Here is a 17,798-nt window from a genome sequence, read left to right on the forward strand (position 1 = left end):
CCAAATAAGTATAAATATTATGTATAGATTAAATTTAAAAAAATATATTTTAATTCAATAAATAATTAGAATTTTATTCTCTTTTTCAAATAAAATTAAATATTTAAATTTATTAATATATTCGGGTCGGGTCGGGAATCCCGTCCGGTATATCTTATATTCCCGATCCCTTTCCCGATTCTGAGCGGGTCGGGAAAAATTCGGGTCGGACCCGGGTCGGAAGTCGGAAAAGGTCAGGAATTTTCTGATTTTTGCCAGCCCTAGGTACGTTTCAGTTGATATCAGAGCGGTGTTCTTGTAAAGGGTTATGCCTACTGCCAGTTGCGAGACGCTCACGAAGTCACACCTCAAGTCTGTAAGTTTTAAGGTTTTAAATTATTTTATATAGTAAGCATCAAGTCATGATTTTAGCATGAGCATGTCTAAATTCAAATTACGTGCATCTTATGATATTAGTAGTATGTTCATGCATGTTGGGTTTACGTATTGGGAAAATTTTGGAACATTATGCCTCCTAGACGGTTGGTTAGCCGTGGAGCAAGGGATGAGAATGGGGAAGCTCATGATGGGGAGAGGGTCACTCCTCCTCGTCCACCCCCAAATATGCAGGCTCAGATGCTTGCAAGAATGATTCAGTTCTTCGCACAGTTTGCGGGGAATCAGGCTGCAGTGGATACATGGGCAAGGCCCAGACCAAAGGCTGTGTATTAAAGGTTTAGGAGGATGGATCCTAAGGAGTTCTCTGAGACTACTGACCCGATGATAGCTGGAGGATGGATTAAGTCCATCGAGGTGATTTTCGCTTTCATGGAGCTGCAGGATGCAGACAGAGTTAGATGTGTCACCTTCTTGTTGACTGGAGACGCCAGGCTGCGGTGGGAAAGTGCATCTGTGTCGGTTAATTTCCAGACTTTGACTTGGAACAGTTTTAAGGAGGTCTTTTACTCCAAATACTTCACTGAGGACGTACGTTCCAGATTGACTAGGGAGTTCATGACGCTACGACATCGACACAGCAGCATGGCAGACTTCGTCAGGAAGTTCGAGAGAGGGTGTCACTTTGTACCCCTTATCGCGAATAATGCCCGGGAGAAACTGAGGCATTTTACGGATGGGTTGCAGCCGATCTTGCACCGTGATGTTCGAGTTGCTGGTCCTACAACTTATACAGTCGCCGTGTCGAGAGCTTTGGCGGCAGGGCATGACTAGAGGGACATTGAGATCGATAGGCTTGGCAAGAGGTCCTATCAGGCACCTTGTCTTGAGGAATCTTTGTAAGTCATTAAGAAACTTAGGATTAAGTGGATATGAGTATTGGAATTAGGATATCTAAGACTATTTGGGTTGTGTAACTTTTAATTTCAAGTTTATGAAATAGGTGATCATACGTGGATATTGGGTGAAATAAAAACAAAAGGGAATTAGTTGTATTCAACATAGGTTACCAATGGTCGAATATTAAGATTTTTATCGAGTAAGAAATCCAAATCTTTATATGAGGATTCTAGAATTATGTGGGTTATAAATGAAGTTGATTTATTAGAATTAGTCCATCATTAACAGGGGGAAACTTATTAAGCTTTATATGTTAGAATGAATTAAGTATTGAGGATACGTTAAAGTGTGATATTCGTTTCAATGAGGAAGGTTTAAGTGTCTTAGGCATCAACTGTAATGTAATTGGGAAAGAAATAGTTTAAGCATGTGTTTGTTGCTAGGAAGTTTTATTATCTAAGCGGAATATCAATATTGTATATTTTGGGGTTTTATGGATTAATGTTACTCGAAATTTAAGATTAGCAACAATATTTATTTGGGATGTACTTGTAAATAGCTGAGTTACGTAAGTTTGATGTCGTAAGATAAAGATTTGATTTAAGGATCGTATGTCAATATTATTACGGGGTTAACTTTTGAGTGTAGCACCAAGGATAGAAGTTGATTAGTAACTTTTGGTGCTAATATTTCTTAGGTTGAACTGCATAAATGCTAATGTAATAGATCGATGAACATTACGGGTATAGTATAAGGAAAGTAAGATACGATAAATTTGAACCTCCATTTCTAATATTGGGAATTGTGAGAAAAGTCAGAATTCGAGGTCATAGTAAAGTAAAACTAAGACAGCCTTCAGAACTAGATATGGGCATTACGAGTTCTTAGTGATGCCGTTTGGACCGACAAATGTTCCAGCGATTTTATGGACCTCATGAACCGAGTATTTCAACCCTACCTAGATCAGTTCGTCATAGTGTTCATTGACGACCTTTTCATTTACTCGAAGAGCCATGAGGAGCACAGTCAGCACTTGGGTACAGTTTTGCAGGTCTTGCAGAGTCGCAAGTTGTTTGCAAAATTTAGTAAGTGTGAATTATGGTTGGAGAATGTAGCATTTTTGGATCATATAATATCTATCAGTGTTATCGAATTGGATCCAACTAAGGTAGCAGCAGTAAAGGAATGGGTTGAACCGAAGAATGCTTCAGATATCCGTAGTTTCCTAGGCTTAGCAGGCTACTACCGGAAATTTATTCAGAGATTTTCTTCAATAGTAGTGCCGCTCACTTTTTTAACTTAGAAGAATTCTAAATTCATTTGGAGTGACGAGTGCCAGAAGATCTTTGATACTTTGAAGCAAGCTCTTATCACAACGCCAATGTTAGCCATGCCTGCAGGTCAAGGCAATTTTGTGTTATACACCGATGCTTCTAAGATTGGGTTAGGCGCAGTGTTGATGCAGCATGGTCGGGTTATAGCTTATGCCTCTAGACAATTGAAGTTCCATGAGAAGAACTACCCGACCCATGATCTTGAGTTAGCTGCCGTTGTCTTTGCGTTGAAGATATGGAGACATTATTTGTACGACGAGAAATGCCAGATATTCACTGTCCACAAGAGTCTCAAGTATTTCTTCACGCAGCAAGAATTGAATATGAGACAAAGACGGTTGTTGGAATTGGTAAAAGACTACGATTGTGAGATTAGGTACCATCCAGGAAAAACTAATGTTGTGGCAGATGCCTTAAGCAGAAAAGTTGTAGTCGTAGCACAGTTGTCAGTGCAGAGATCGCTTCAGTCAAAGATTCAGATATTTGGGTTAGAGGTTTACTCCAAATCTGTCGTATGAGAAAAGACTTGTCCAAATCCTATACAGACAGTAGCGGAGACTTCATAACAAGGTGACCAAGATGGTAAAAGTCCGGTGGCTGAATCAAGTAGTGGAGGAGGCCACTTGGGAGACCGAGGCTAATATGAGAAATCGCTACCCGGAGTTGTTTGGTAAGACTTAATTTCGAGGACGAAATTTATTTAAGTGGGGGAGGAACTGTAGAGCCCAAATTCAGTACACGTAAAAATCATGCATTTATTTATTTGTTAAATCATTTATTTAAGTTTAAAATGACATTTAGCGATGAATTATTTATGAAATTTAATTATTTTAAATTACTTATGTTTATATGATGCACGTTAAAATGTTTTCTCGAGTTTCATGTTTCATACGATTATTCGATGTAGGATCGAGGGAAAAAGACCTACGATGATTTTTGGCAATTATAAAGTGGTATTTTATTTTCTGTTAGGATTGGGCATTTTAAACCATTCACTTAATTTTTAGCATTTTAAAAGTCTAATTAATTTATTAGGCAATTTTAAGATTTTAAAACTTTTAAAGTTTAATCATTGTGCATTTTATTTTGTTAATTAGGAGATTTTGTAAAAGTAGAGGGATTAACTTTTAACTAACATTTTAATTATCATTAAGCAATTTAAATACTCCTAATTATAACACACACACACACACACGTTATCACTCAAACTCACACACACCCACACATTTTCACAAAACACATATACGATTTGCACACACACATATTTCCTCCCATTTCATTTCATTTTTTTGAAGAGAAATGTTAGAACTAAATTTGTTGTGGAGATGCTAAGGAAAAACCAGTAGATGTTGGATTAGCACAAAACTAGTAGATGTAAATTAGCAGAAAAACAGAAGCACTTGTATCGCGCTAAAACCAGTAGCAGCACTTATCAAGTACTGCTTAACCAAATGTCTTCTTAGCTAAAACCAAAACTAGAAGGATACAAAACTCGAAATATACACTAACAGAATCTTGCGTATCTCAAAGGCTCTAAATATTACCGTTGATCTATTAACGTGATACTAGCATTTATTGCTTCATTAAATGCCATTAAATGTTGTACGAGAACATTTAAGACGGTTTACCATTTTTAGTATGAACTGAGACTGATTGCTTTAATGTATTTTGCAGGGTCCATTTTCGGCAATAAAGCTGAACCACTGAAAAGTCAAAAGAACCGTTCAGATTTTAACGTTGGATAAAGTCTATATATATGGAGACGAAGCACTTTTAAAAAAAAAGGGTGAACGAATCTAAATCAAAGAATATCATTTGAGCATCGCTAGAACTTTCAGTTATCTCAAAAGCTCAACACTGAAAAAGCAACACACGTTTCATTTCATATTCTTTATCATTGAAATCATATTGTGCCAGCTATTTTCATTATATCTTCTTAAGCTATTCACTTCACTATTTCATTGATAGAAGAATTTGTAACTGGAAAAGAGTCTTTTCCAGAATTTAAGATCATTCAAGAAGTTGAGTTGTAAAACTAAGAGTTTCAGTAGGCGAAAGGTAAGTCCTGTTGAAGTGGGTGTGTACAACTGTTGTATTGTATTCACCAAAGTCTTTTAGTGATACCTTCTGGAAACAGAAGAAGGGGAGACGTAGAAGATTCATCTTTGAACTTCCAGAAACAAACCTTGTGCTATCTACTGCTTTTTTGCTTTACTATTTTTCACCCACTAACCAACTGATCGTTTCCGCACATTATCTTGTGATCTGCTGGTCTTTGAACTTGAACAAGAATTGCTAATATTTCTAACAGGATTTTAGCACATCATTCAGAAGAATTATTTAAGTTTGCCGTTGAGTTTATTCAACCCCCTTCTAAACCCAACCCGATCCTCAACAAGTGGTATCAGAGCGGGTTGTTCTTGTTCTGAAAAATATTTAACAAACATGGCTCACTTCAGCAAAATTCCAATGTTCTCAAAAAAAGACTTTGATGACTGTAAAATCAGAATGCAAGCCCATCTTGCAGCTCAAGATAATGACATGTGGTATGTCATCACAGACGGTTTATTAAAGATCTTAAAACCAAATCCAGCTATTGCAATCACCGAAGGCGCACCTCAGATGCTGGAAAAACCAAGATATGAATGGACAAGTGAGGACAAGAAAAAAGCCAATCTTGACAACGTTGCGAAGGACATTCTGTACAAGACACTCGACAAAAATACCTTCAGCAAAATCAAGATGTGTCCTACTGCAAAGGAAATCTGGGAAAAATTGATTCAGATCTGTGAAGAAAACGAAGAAACTAAGAAAAACAAACTTTCTGTAGCCATGCAAAAGTTTGAGAATATGAAGATGAAGGCTGGAGAAACTATGAATGAGTTTGATGAACGCTTCAGCAGCCTTGTCAATGCTCACAGCTCTTGGGAAAGATATTGGCAACAAGGAAGTTGCATTCAAGGTAATGAGAGCCCTACCCAGAGAATGGGACGTCAAAACGATGGCAATGAGAGCTTCCAGGGATCTAAAAAAGTTGGAACTGCATGACTTGTTCTCAGATCTGAAGGCATATGAGTTTGAACTTGAAGTTCGAAGTGGAGAAGAGCCCTTAGCAATTCCACCAATCAAAGCTCTCGCAGCTACTACTGCTACAGTTGTCCCAAGTTCATCTTCTGCTACTGCTATAGAAAATACTTCTGAGAGAAGTGCTGAACAGATAAGCAATGATGCAATGTCATTATTTGTTAAGAAGTTTTCCAGATTCATGAGAAAGAATCACAGAACATTTCAAAGTCCCAACCGCAATTTCAAAAAAGAATCATCACCTAGTGATATGTCATGCTTTAACTGTGGAAAAGTTGGACACTTCATTACTGATTGTCCAAAACCAAAGAAGGATGACCAGAGGAAGAAGGGTGTCAAACGCAATGATAAAAAGACCAGAAGAGACAGAAAGACAATGATTTCAGAAGAAAGTAAGTCCAAATGGGCAGACTCAAGTTCTGAATCTTCTGGTTCTGAAAGTCATTCAAGTGAAAGCGATGAAGATGAGATCAAATGTCTGATGGCAAATATTGAATCAACATCGACATCTGGAGAGGTATTTGGCTTTGACTCTGATGAATTTACATGCACTGAGTTAGTCAAAGCATTAGACGACATGGTAGAAGAGTATTCTAGACTTTCTCAATCATTCGAGGAAGTTAAGATCGAAAATCAGAACTTTAAAGATCAGAACAGTAAGCTAACTTGCTTGCAACTAAACAGCTGTAATGATCTACAAGTTGAGATGAGTAAATTAAAAACTGAGAATGAAAGAGTAATAGCAGATTACCAGACGATGCTTTCGGAAAATCAGAAGCTATCGCTACTGGTGAATGCTTGGAACAAGTCCTCTATTTCACTCGAAAAGATGCAAGAATTACAAAAAAAATCTGGAGACAGGAGTGGTCTCGGATTTTGTAATGATGAAGGCACTTCTGAAACGAATACTAAGCCAAAACTGGATATGTGCAAAGGGAAGTACATTAACTTTGTGAAATCCAGTGTGGTACATAAACCAGAAGTACTTACTGCTTCAATTGAAAGGAATGTAAATCAGATGAACAACCGGATGCATTATGGTCTGGGTTATGTTAAACCTAAGGAAAGAGTTGACCAGAGTTCTGAATCCAGTAGAGGATTCAACTCAGGAAGACAATCTTCTATGAAGGTTAACTGCTACCAGTATTACAATTCTAGACCTGTTCAAAAGAGATACAGGACGGACAATAGAAACAGAAGGGAAGAACAACCTTTTAAGATGCATAATGTGAGAAATAACAGACCCTTCGTTGCACACACCTCCATGGATACCCGAAGTATAAGAATTGCACAAATGTGGGTTCCAAAGGGACTAATAAGGCTTGGACCCAAATAGATTGGGTACCAGATACTAAAATTTGTGTTTGCATGTACAGGTGAAGAAAACCAAGATCAGTAGCTCAACATGGTATTTGGATAGTGGATGTTCAAGACATATGACTGGACAGAAGAGTCTACTATCAGAAGTAGTAAGTTGTGCTGGACCAGAGATAACCTTTGGGACAACTCAAAAGGTAAAACCTTGGGTAAGGGTAAGATTATCCATGGTAATATCACTATTAAGGATGTGCTCTTAGTGGGAAATCTTTGTTATAACTTGATCAGTATTAGTCAATTATGTGATAATGGATTTTCAGTAGCATTCCAGAAGCACACTTGCACAGTTAAAAATGCTGATGACTCTATTCTTTTCAACGGAGTAAGAGAGGCAACACCTATAAAATTTCATGGAACATAGATCATATCATTGCTCCTATATGTTTAATTGCATCTCTAAGTGATAAACACTGGCTGTGGTACAAAAGATTGAATCATCTGAACTTCAAGTCTATCAACAATCTCAAAAAGCAGAACTTAGTCGATGGATTGCTAGACATAAAATTTGTTAAGAATCATGTATGTTCTGCATGTCAACTTGGTAAGCAAGTAAGATCTAGCTTCAAAAATAAAGGCAGCAAATCATCCTCAAGATGTTTAGAATTATTACATATGGACTTGTTTGGTCCAATATCTATCATGAGCTTAGGGGGAATGAGATACACTCTTGTTGTTGTTGATGATTTCTCTAGATTTACTTGGGTAATTTTTCTTGCTGGAAAAGATCAAACCAGTAGCCTCCTGATCAAACTTCTGAAAAAGATTCAAAATGAAAAATCAGTTTCTGTCATTAGAATCAGAAGTGATCGAGGTACTGAATTTACCAACAAGATTCTTGAGATATATCTAGATGAACACGGCATTCATCATGAATATTCAGCTGCCAGGACGCCTCAACAAAATGCAGTAGCTGAGAGGAGAAACAAAACACTTAAAGAAGCTGCTAGAACAATGTTAGCAGATGCAGACATCTCTCAGTGATCTGGGTCAAGCCTCTGAATCACCTATATTTTGCGATAATACCAGTGCAATTGCTATATCACATAATCCAGTACTTCATTCCAGAACTAAGCACATTAATATCAGACATCATTTTATTAGATATCATGTGCAAAAGAAGAACATTCGTCTGGAATACATTCCTACTGATCAGCAAGCAGAAGACATATTTACGAAACCTCTGCCTGAGAATAAGTTTTCTTATTTCTGAAATACACTTGGATTGATAGACTTAAATTAATTATTTGTTATCATCTCATTTATATATTGTGGCTTAATTTTTTTTCTTTTTTTATGGTTGTTCAGTCTTAGTTTGCAGAAAATAAAAGCTTAGCGAAAGAGACAATCAGTAGACAAAATATAAAATTTTATTAACGATAAAAGCGGGGGGGCGTACATTCTTCACTTATTTCTTAACGTACTCTCTCCAGAATGCCAACCAAGTGGACAGCTCTCCGGTGGAGGTACGCAAAAATTCCTCTGAAAAAGCAATTTTTTTCAGAGTCCTCTGCTCCTTTAAGAGCATGAGGAGGTAGACGCCATCATCAGAGAAGACGTCTTCGCTGTCAGCACTATGGAGACGTCGATAATACTTCTCCATTGCTACCAGCTGTTTGGTAGTAGCCAACAACCCATCTTCAAAGGAGGACTGAAGCTCCTGGACCTTAGTCCAGGTGGCAAGTACTTTTTCTAGCACCTTGTCTCCAATCGCTTGTTTCCTTGCAGCGGTCACCTCTCTCATGAACTCTTCGGCCAAATCAGGACTATTCTCTCTTGTCATTTTTTTTAAAGGTGACTGTATGGCTAACCTCTATGCCTGTATTTATAGATGATAAACCAAGTTCCAGAGATGGAGGTAATCATAACTTCTGCGTGAAATGCGAAGCGTTCTGAATCAAGCCATCGACGGTTCACTTACCAAGATGTGACATTTAATAATTACATTAATTTAGGGGGAACTTTATTCTGATTATATGTGATTTTTGTCAGATGCAGAAGGTGATTTGTCTTTTCAAAACAAGACATTCTTTATCTTCCAGTAGAAGCTATCAGAAGACGACCAACGTCCTTCTGAATTTATCTCATTATCTATCAGTTATTTATTTTATTCAGTTAACATTGAGTTATTTGCAGAAAGGAATAAAGGAACACCAAGTACTTCAACTGAAATTTTATTAGAAACCATTCCAGTACATTGAATGATGCAGAAGTGAAAAATCTCAAGTCTACAGAACCGTCTTCTGATTTAAACATACTAAGTTTTTTTTATCCTTATTATTGTCTAACATTCATTAAAAGCAGTAGATAAACAAAATATGTCAAAAACGAGGACATTCTGTCATAAAACCAGAAGCATTGCATTGAGTTTATCTACTACATTTGTGGATATCAGCAGCTTGAAGTACTTTTCTTGTTGCAAAGTACTTCAGCAGAAACCTATCTAAAGACTATAAGGATTTCTAAACTGAGGATTTTCTTCCTAATCTTTATAACTTGGAAAAGAATGATCTTCTTTGAAAAGAATCCAGCAAGCTTGGGTCTTGCCAGCACTAAAATATTGGAAAAAGATGTCTTCAAACATCTGCTTACAAAAGACTTCAAGTTGTCTTTGGAATTTCTCAGCTGATTTTGACTCTGGAGAAGACTCCGAGAGATCATCCACACCTATCATTTGAATTAATTTAGTAAATGAATGACTTAGTTTTTGAATTTATATAGGATTTTCTTCCTAATCCTTATAACTAAAGAGACGGCGATCTGACTACACGTATTTCAAGATTCATCCATCCTGATCTCAGATATCATATCCCTGCATTTATTAATTGCATTTATCGAGGGGGAACAGTATCTGAGTCAGACTAAGATTTTCTTATTTTTTTTGAAAATAGATAGAATGTCTGTCTTTTTGATAAAACAACAAGTCTACTGGTTTTAGCAGTAGACGTTACCATAAAACGACAAACTCTCTTCTGTTTTTCTTTTAGCAACCGCCTCGGACAGCCCGCAATTTTTTTAAAATTTTTGAAATGAGTAGAGTAACTGACACACCTGTTTCTCTCTCTATATCAACCTTAAACATATCGACACGTGTCCCTATGTTTACTGACGGCTGTACATTTTATTTTTAACCGTTCATTTTCTTTCATTACCCTTTACGAACTCAGATTATTTCCTTGCATCTACTGCTTTCTCGCATCTACTGCTAATATACCTCTAATCTCTTTCAAATTTAGAAATGGCCGTAGCTTATACTTTGAATGCTTATCAGGTGAATTATGCATCAGTTCTCACCATTAAGGATGAGAACCTTGTAAAGATGTTCAAATCTGGACTTCGAAAATTCTTGGAATCACCTGCTATTATCTATAAGTCTGCTCTTCTAGATTTCTATTCCAAAGCAGAAGTTGTCGAAGGAAAGATTAACTATACACAGGGAGATGCATCAATCTCCATTGATGCTGCATTTCTAGGTTCGACCTTCTTTCTACCGATTTCTGGACCTTCCGAGCTTTCGAATATCACAAAGGAAGGGTTGTCTACTGCTTTAACAATCCTTTCAGCTACTGGTGAAGAGCTCTCACCTTCCTGCTTCAAGAAACTACTGAAAATTAAGTACCAGGTACTCGCTGATATCGTGGAAAAAGCCTTGTTGGTTAAGGCTGGAACATTCGACAAACTGACCTAAGAGAAGGTTCAAGTGATGGTGGCCATCACTTCAGAAAATAAAGTGGATTGGAGTCGCTTTCTGTTTCGAATTATGAAGGATATGATTCTAAGGAAAGGTACTGGATTTGCTGTGCAAATCAGTAAAATGTTGAAAGATGCTGGCTTTCCTGGAACAACAGAAGAGGATGGCTCTTCGGTCACCATGACTGATGCCGATAGTGTGCTTGCCTTAAGGCCAAAGCCAACTGTTGGTGAATTTGTGGCAATAAATAAGGAGATTGGAGAATCTCAGGCTGAGGGCCAGAAGAAAATCAAAAGAAAGCGAGTTGTGGTTTTGTCTGATTCTGACAAAACGGAATTTGGAGAATCAGCAGCACCCACTCAACAAGCTTCACTGCCTCCCACTCCATCCAAGAAGAAGCCTCGCACCACCATCCGCATCAAGAAAACAGCAGCTCTTGCTGAATTGGAAAATGTCCCTCTTCGACAAGTTTTTCCATCAGTTGTCTCATCCACCAAAGCTAAAACCATTGAATCAGGGCCTTCAACTGCTCAAAGCTTCAGACCAACTTCTGGTGTGGTCATTCGAGAATCGGCCACTGGTTCTTCTGCTTTTAAACCAGTAGTCCCTGCCTCTTCTGAAAAAGGGAAAGGTAAGATTACTGAGTTGTCTCAATCACCGGTGGTCCCATCATCAATCCAAGCAGCAATTGATCTTCATCTGGAAGAAATTGATATTTCAACCAGAGAAGACATGAAATTCTTTGACGATTGGCTTAAGGTACGAGTCTACCATCCAATCACCTTTTTTAAAACTACTGGTGTTTATGCTCAAACTGTGGAAAATGAGAAAAAGGTTTTTGGTGCTGCCGAGACACACAATGTGATAGAAGCCATAAATCGTCGAAACTACATTCTGAATAAAATCAAACAGTAGAAGATGGACACCATTCTGAAAAAATTGAAGTCAAATTTTGATTCTACTGGTCCCACTGCTTTTCATGATCAGAATGTCATTCAAATTTTGTCGGAGCAGCTGACAATTCTATCTGAACAAATTGTTACTAAGAAAAAGGCCTTTTCTCAGACTCCAAAATTTAGTATCACTACTGTCCCCACCATTTTGAAGACTCAGTCAGTTGAGGAACCGGCCAAAGATTCGTCTGAAGTCAAGGTCTCTAGTACTCCTGCACCTCAAGAAGATCCTACTCAATCATCCTCTCTAATTTCTGTTCATGATCAGGCATCAGTGGATGAATTAATCGAATCGATTGTGCAGACTCAAGCAGCACAAGATGACTCACTGCCAGTGATTACTACTTCTACTGATCCTCCTCCAGTCCAATTCATTCCAGAATCTGCAACTGCTACTGCAACTGCTACTGCCACTGCTAATGATACAGCTACTGCTTCCTCATCTCTTCCAGAACTTGAGCATTTTTCAGAAGCTCATCAAACTGAAATGACAACTTTGTTGCATACTTCACCGTTTACTGTTGAGCCACAAGTCATACCTGAACCTGATGCTAATTTGCAGCAACCAGAAGAAAGGCCAAAAGATCAATCTAATGCTTCAGAAGGACCTTCTGCTAAACCAGAACCAGCTGTTATCACTCAAGCACAAGCTGTACACTCTACTGCTCTTATTATTCCTTCTCTGCAGTCTCCTGAGCGCATCGCTAGAATGGAAGACATTAAACAACGATTGCTTGCAAAAACCCCTTCACCAGTTGTGGAACCATTTGACTTAGAATTTCAGATTGATGCTCTACAAAGGGATCTCGCCAATCTCTCTGACTTAGTCAAGAGGCTATCTCATGAAAATGCCGCAGAAATTCATGGTGCTCAGTTCTTCCGAGACCGTATGTCCAAAGAAATACAGACCACGGCGGAATCTATGCATAAAATGTATGCTGAGACCATTGTTTTTCGACAGACTATATCCAGAAGTTTCAGTTAGATCATGCTTGCTCAATCTGACATACTTACCAGGATCACCGAGCATGATGATATTTTTCGCTCAATCTCCACTACCATGGACCTGATGGATGCCAAGATTGATTCTCAATCTTAAACTCTCACTGCTCTAAATGATCGAGTTTCTAATCAGGCTCCATATCTAGAGATGCAGACTAATGGTATTCACAACTTATCTGGGCGAATGGATGAATTGATTGCTAGGGTCATTGCTGATGATGCCAAAAAGGGGGAAGAAGACATAACTGGAGATAGAACTGGAGCAAGTAGCAACAGACCTCATTCAACTGGAAGGGATACTAATCCAGATGAAGCTACCTTCAGAGATATTGGAACAAACTAGTCTTATTTGTGTCTTGATTAACTAATTTGTGCTTTACATGACTTTTCTGGATACTAATTGTTTTTATCTGCTTCGTTATCTGTTTTTCTGCTTTTCACTAACACGGAACATCTAGGTTTTGGCATCACCACAAAGAGGGAAATTGTTAGAACTAAATATGTTGTGGAGATGCTAAGGAAAAACCAGTAGATGTTGGATTAGCACAAAACCAGTAGATGTAAATTAGCAGAAAAACAGAAGCACTTGTATCGTGCTAAAACCAGTAGCAGCACTTATCAAGTACTGCTTAACCAAATGTCTTCTTAGCTAAAACCAAAACTAGAAGGATACAAAAGTCGAAATATACACTAACAGAATCTTGCGTAACTCAAAGGCTCTAAATATTACCGTTGATCTATTAACGTGATACTAGCATTTATTACTTCATTAAATGTTGTACGAGAACATTTAAGACGGTTTACCATTTTTAGTATGAACTGAGACTGATTGCTTTAATGTATTCTGCAGGGTCCATTTTCGGCAATAAAGCTGAACCACTGAAAAGTCAAAAGAGCCGTTTAGATTTTAACGTTGGATAAATTCTATATATATGGAGACGAAGCACTTTTAAAAAAAAGGGGTGAACAAATCTAAATCAAAGAATATCATTTGAGCGTCGCTAGAACTTTCAGTTATCTCAAAAGCTCAACACTGAAAAAGCAGCACACGTTTCATTTCATATTCTTGATCATTGAGATCATATTGTGCCAGCTATTTTCATTATATCTTCTTAAGCTATTCACTTCACTATTTCATTGATAGAAAAATTTGTAACTGGAAAAGAGTTTTTTCCAGAACTTAAGATCATTCAAGAAGTTGAGTTGTAAAACTAAGAGTTTCAGTAGGCGAAATGTAAGTCCTGTTGAAGTGGGTGTGTACAACTGTTGTACTGTATTCACCAAAGTTTTTTAGTGATACCTTCTGGAAACAGAAGAAGGGGAGACGTAGAAGATTCATCTTCGAACTTCCAGAAACAAACCTTGTGCTATCTACTGCTTTTCTGCTTTACTATTTTTCACCCACTAACCAACAGATCGTTTCCGCACATTATCTTGTGATCTGCTGGTGTTTGAACTTGAACAAGAATTGCTAAAATTTCTAACAGGATTTTAGCACATCATTCAAAAAAATTATTTAAGTTTGCCGTTGAGTTTATTCAACCCCCCTTTCTAAACCCAACCCGATCCTCAACAAAAAAACTTATGGTTCTTAAGCAAGAGCAGCCGCCCCCTTCCCTATGTAATTTCCAGCAAGTTTGCATCAATTTATTCAAGAAAATCGGTCCACGATCGTCCGGATCAACCCTCGCTTCTTTCCCGCTTCAGTATCGTCGGTTCGGTAATTTTAAAGATCAAAGGCATGTATAATCTTTTATTTCAACATCGATATTGTTATATTATATGTTTTTATGTTTATTATGCGTAAAAATCCATGTATGTTGTCAAAAATTTGAGCAAAAATTTGTTGGATCGGTTATGAAACGATTTTAGATTTGAAAAGTTGAAATTGTCTATCATTTTAAATACTGCGACTTTTTGTTCGACTTTCTGGAAAAAATTTCAACATATAAATCGTATAACTTTTTGATACCTTCGATTTGACTAAATTAAAAATATTTGGATAAGAACTGTGTGAGTTATGAACGTTTTCGTGGGACTGCTCAAACTGCGTTTTTCTAAAATGCGTTCTTGTTGTGCTCTTGAAATTTATTGTTGCAGGCTTCGTTGGGCACCGCCGGGCTTGTGCTACTTCATTTAGATATGTTATGAGATGTATTTAGGTGTCATTTGGTGGTTCGTTTGGGTCGGGATTTGCTTGGCATGTAATAGAAGTCGTAAGAAGCGGAATGATGTTGAATTACGGTTGGTGTTGTATTGAAGTTGCTTGCCGATGCTTGAGGATGTTTGGGGTGTTTGTACGGGTTTGATTCAATGTAATAGCATCCTAGGATGAGTCTCGAGGTGTTAGTTTATGGTCTCTAGGCTTGGATTGGAAGAATGAATCAATAAGTTAGTGATTTTTCGCGAGTTTGCAAGTTCAAAGGCTACCCGGACTCCGACGCGGAGTTCGTGTCCATTTTTCCTTCAAAATTCGAATTTCCAGCACCTACGCGGACCCCGACATGGACCTTTACATGGGGTCGTGTCCTTTTAAAAAAAATTTAAAAAAGGAATTTTTTTCGTTTTGTTTTGGGGTTTGATGTTATGATTTAGTACGATGATTAAACGAGGTCGAGTCCCGACAGATTTAGAACGATTTGTCACTTTTGAGTGTGAGCATGACTATACTTCTAAGTTATGCAAGATAAGGGTTTGAATTCATGTTAGTATGTGCTGCAGTGGCCCTAATCGAGATCCAACGAATCCCTCAATGCCAAGTAAGTATGTTTGACGTGCAAAAGAAAACATTTTTATGTTTTTGAGGTATGTGAAATGTCTTGTGACCAAATTATGAACGGTTTTGGAAGTCGTTGAACGTGGCCGAGGACCTCTCCACCCCAATAAAGTATGACCGGGTTTAGATCAGGATTGGAAAGCGGTAAAGTATGACCAGGGACCAATCCACCTGGTAAAGTATGACTGGGGATATCATGTATGTGGCAGTGGATTTTCTCTGTCAGCTCAGTACTGTGGTTTAGTCTGATCAGACGTATTTATATGGGTCACTTGCTTTGAAACATATATCTACGCAAAATGATGTTATGTATGCTCAAGTATGTATGATACAAGTATGTTTAAGAAAGGTTTTATGATGATGGCACGTCTATGTTTATGCTACTACGTTCATGTTTCAAGTAATGCTATTACGTTCAAGTTTCAATTATTTATGCTCTATTTTAAATATGCATGTGGTTTTATTACGTATTACTTGTTATTTCCAGTTTATATATGTTGAGTCTTTAGACTCACTAAACTTGATCGATGCAGGTGATGATGAATTTGAGGAGACGAGGGGTGGGGACCAATCAGCTGGCTTGGACTGAGCAGAAACTAGACCCGAGGACCGCCCATGTTTTTAAGAGATTATGCAATGTTTCAAATACTCTGATTTAATGTTAATGTTTTCGATATTTAATAAAGTGTTTTTTTAGCAAACTTTAATTGAGATATTTTCATTGCAAATATTTTGAAGGATCAGTCTATTGTTATCGTAATTTGAAGGTTCTATATAATTAAGAAATTTTTTAATATTTCCGCAAATTTTAAGGTAGTTAAAAGTACTGTACGTTACAGAAATAAATATCTTATTCCTTTTAGATTCGACCCTACTCACTTTATTTTACTTAAAGAGTAGGAATTTAAGTTTTGTGGCTCAATGAAAGCACATCAAATTTTGGCGCTGCTCACGAGGAATGGTGCAAGGTCAGTTTTTTAATTTTGTTATTTTTTTTTTATTTTTTTTGCTTCTTTCTTCTCAGGTGATTCATCAAGAGTGAAATTTTTTTGTTGTGAAATACTTCGATATATTTAATCGACAAATATTCACCAGTTTTGCCAAAACAAAACAGAGAGTCATTCTACACAGCATGGGGGAGATTCAATAATTTTGCAACAACATTCCAGAATCGTGTTTTCTAAATATGTTTTTATTCAAATTATCCTAAAAATTTGGATGTAGTTACACAAAAATGAGTATTTAATGGGGCACTGACAACTGGTAGTCCACTACTTAGTCAAGAGAGAGACAAAGTGATATATTTGCTGCATAATAAGGAGTTGGAGCTACCAACACCTCTCACAAATTAGTTACCTAGATTTTACAAACATACCTTTTGAATATAACAAAGATGAGGAAAATAGTCTTGAATTAATCATAACTAGACCGAATGCTATGGTAAACAAGCGTTTGGCATTGAATGAGGAAGCTATTGAGCCTCGGTCTAAAGGAGTTTTGAAAGAAATATCATACAAAAAATAAGCCATCAATGAAGTTGAGAGATGAACAAGCTTCTGATACTATCGATTTGAGCTCATCGATAGTATTATCATACACACATGCAGGAGATATTAGTCTTTCTCCAACAAAAGTTTCAAAAGATTTTGTTCTCCAAGAGCAAATATCAATGTTTTTTTCTCCATGTTTACCATTCTATTTGGTGCAATAATTGTCCTTACTTGGTAGATCAATCGAACCGTGATGCTTGAGCTGTTGTGCAGTTTAAAAAATTTGAGTTGCACAATTTCCACCAGCTATAGCTTATGGTAAAGTGTCAAGCATCCGGTCCTATAATTGGTATCAGAGCCAAGGTCGCGGGTTCGATTCCCATTGATTGCAAGGACTGCAATTATTGGGAGGGAGATTGTTGGCTGCAATAATTGTCCCTGAAACGTCTGCCCTTTTTATTGCTTAACAAGTACTAGAATTTTTTTTTTACACTCAATTTTGGCCATGTACATTTACCACATGAAAATATTTTATAAAATATTTTACCCCTTTAAAATAAAACACCAACCAACTAGATTTTAAAAATCAAGTGCAATAGTCATAAAAATGAAATCGACAACTATTTTATCAAACCTAAAAAGCAATAAGTTTGAAAAGTACAGCCCATACTAAACTTCTCAAAAATCTCTCAAAGGCATGAATAAATAGCCTTAAAATCTTTAACATAATTGATAAGTCATAATCGTAAATACGGAAAAGTAGAAGCGCTGGTCCTCGGGTTGTGTGCGCCTTCAGTCCAGTCAAATCATCCGTCAAGC

The 17,798-nt window shown here is 37.3% G+C and overlaps 1 protein-coding gene across 1 annotated transcript; it reads left to right on the forward strand.

Annotated features, from left to right (window-relative positions):
- Window positions 1-5,054: 5,054 nt before the first annotated feature.
- LOC140821454 (uncharacterized) lies at window positions 5,055-8,381 on the forward strand. Its single transcript, XM_073181958.1, has 6 exons — window positions 5,055-5,571; window positions 5,669-5,815; window positions 5,927-6,281; window positions 6,378-6,483; window positions 7,070-7,207; window positions 8,376-8,381. Exons 1-6 carry the CDS (start codon window positions 5,055-5,057, stop codon window positions 8,379-8,381), a joined length of 1,269 nt encoding a protein of 422 aa, XP_073038059.1.
- Window positions 8,382-17,798: the final 9,417 nt, after the last annotated feature.

The sequence above is a fragment of the Primulina eburnea genome, unplaced genomic scaffold (assembly GCF_022965805.1).
Source record: "Primulina eburnea isolate SZY01 unplaced genomic scaffold, ASM2296580v1 ctg567_ERROPOS1600000+, whole genome shotgun sequence".
Classification (NCBI taxonomy): domain Eukaryota; kingdom Viridiplantae; phylum Streptophyta; class Magnoliopsida; order Lamiales; family Gesneriaceae; genus Primulina; species Primulina eburnea.

Coding starts and splice junctions, on each gene's coding strand:
- LOC140821454 (XM_073181958.1), top strand. CDS start 5,055: ATGGCTCACTTCAGCAAAATTCCAATGTTCTCAAAAAAAGACTTTGAT. Junction 5,816..5,926: donor AGAAAATACTTCTGAGAGAA/GTGCTGAACAGA, acceptor ATTTCAAAAAAG/AATCATCACCTAGTGATATG. Junction 6,282..6,377: donor TTAGACGACATGGTAGAAGA/GTATTCTAGACT, acceptor GCAACTAAACAG/CTGTAATGATCTACAAGTTG.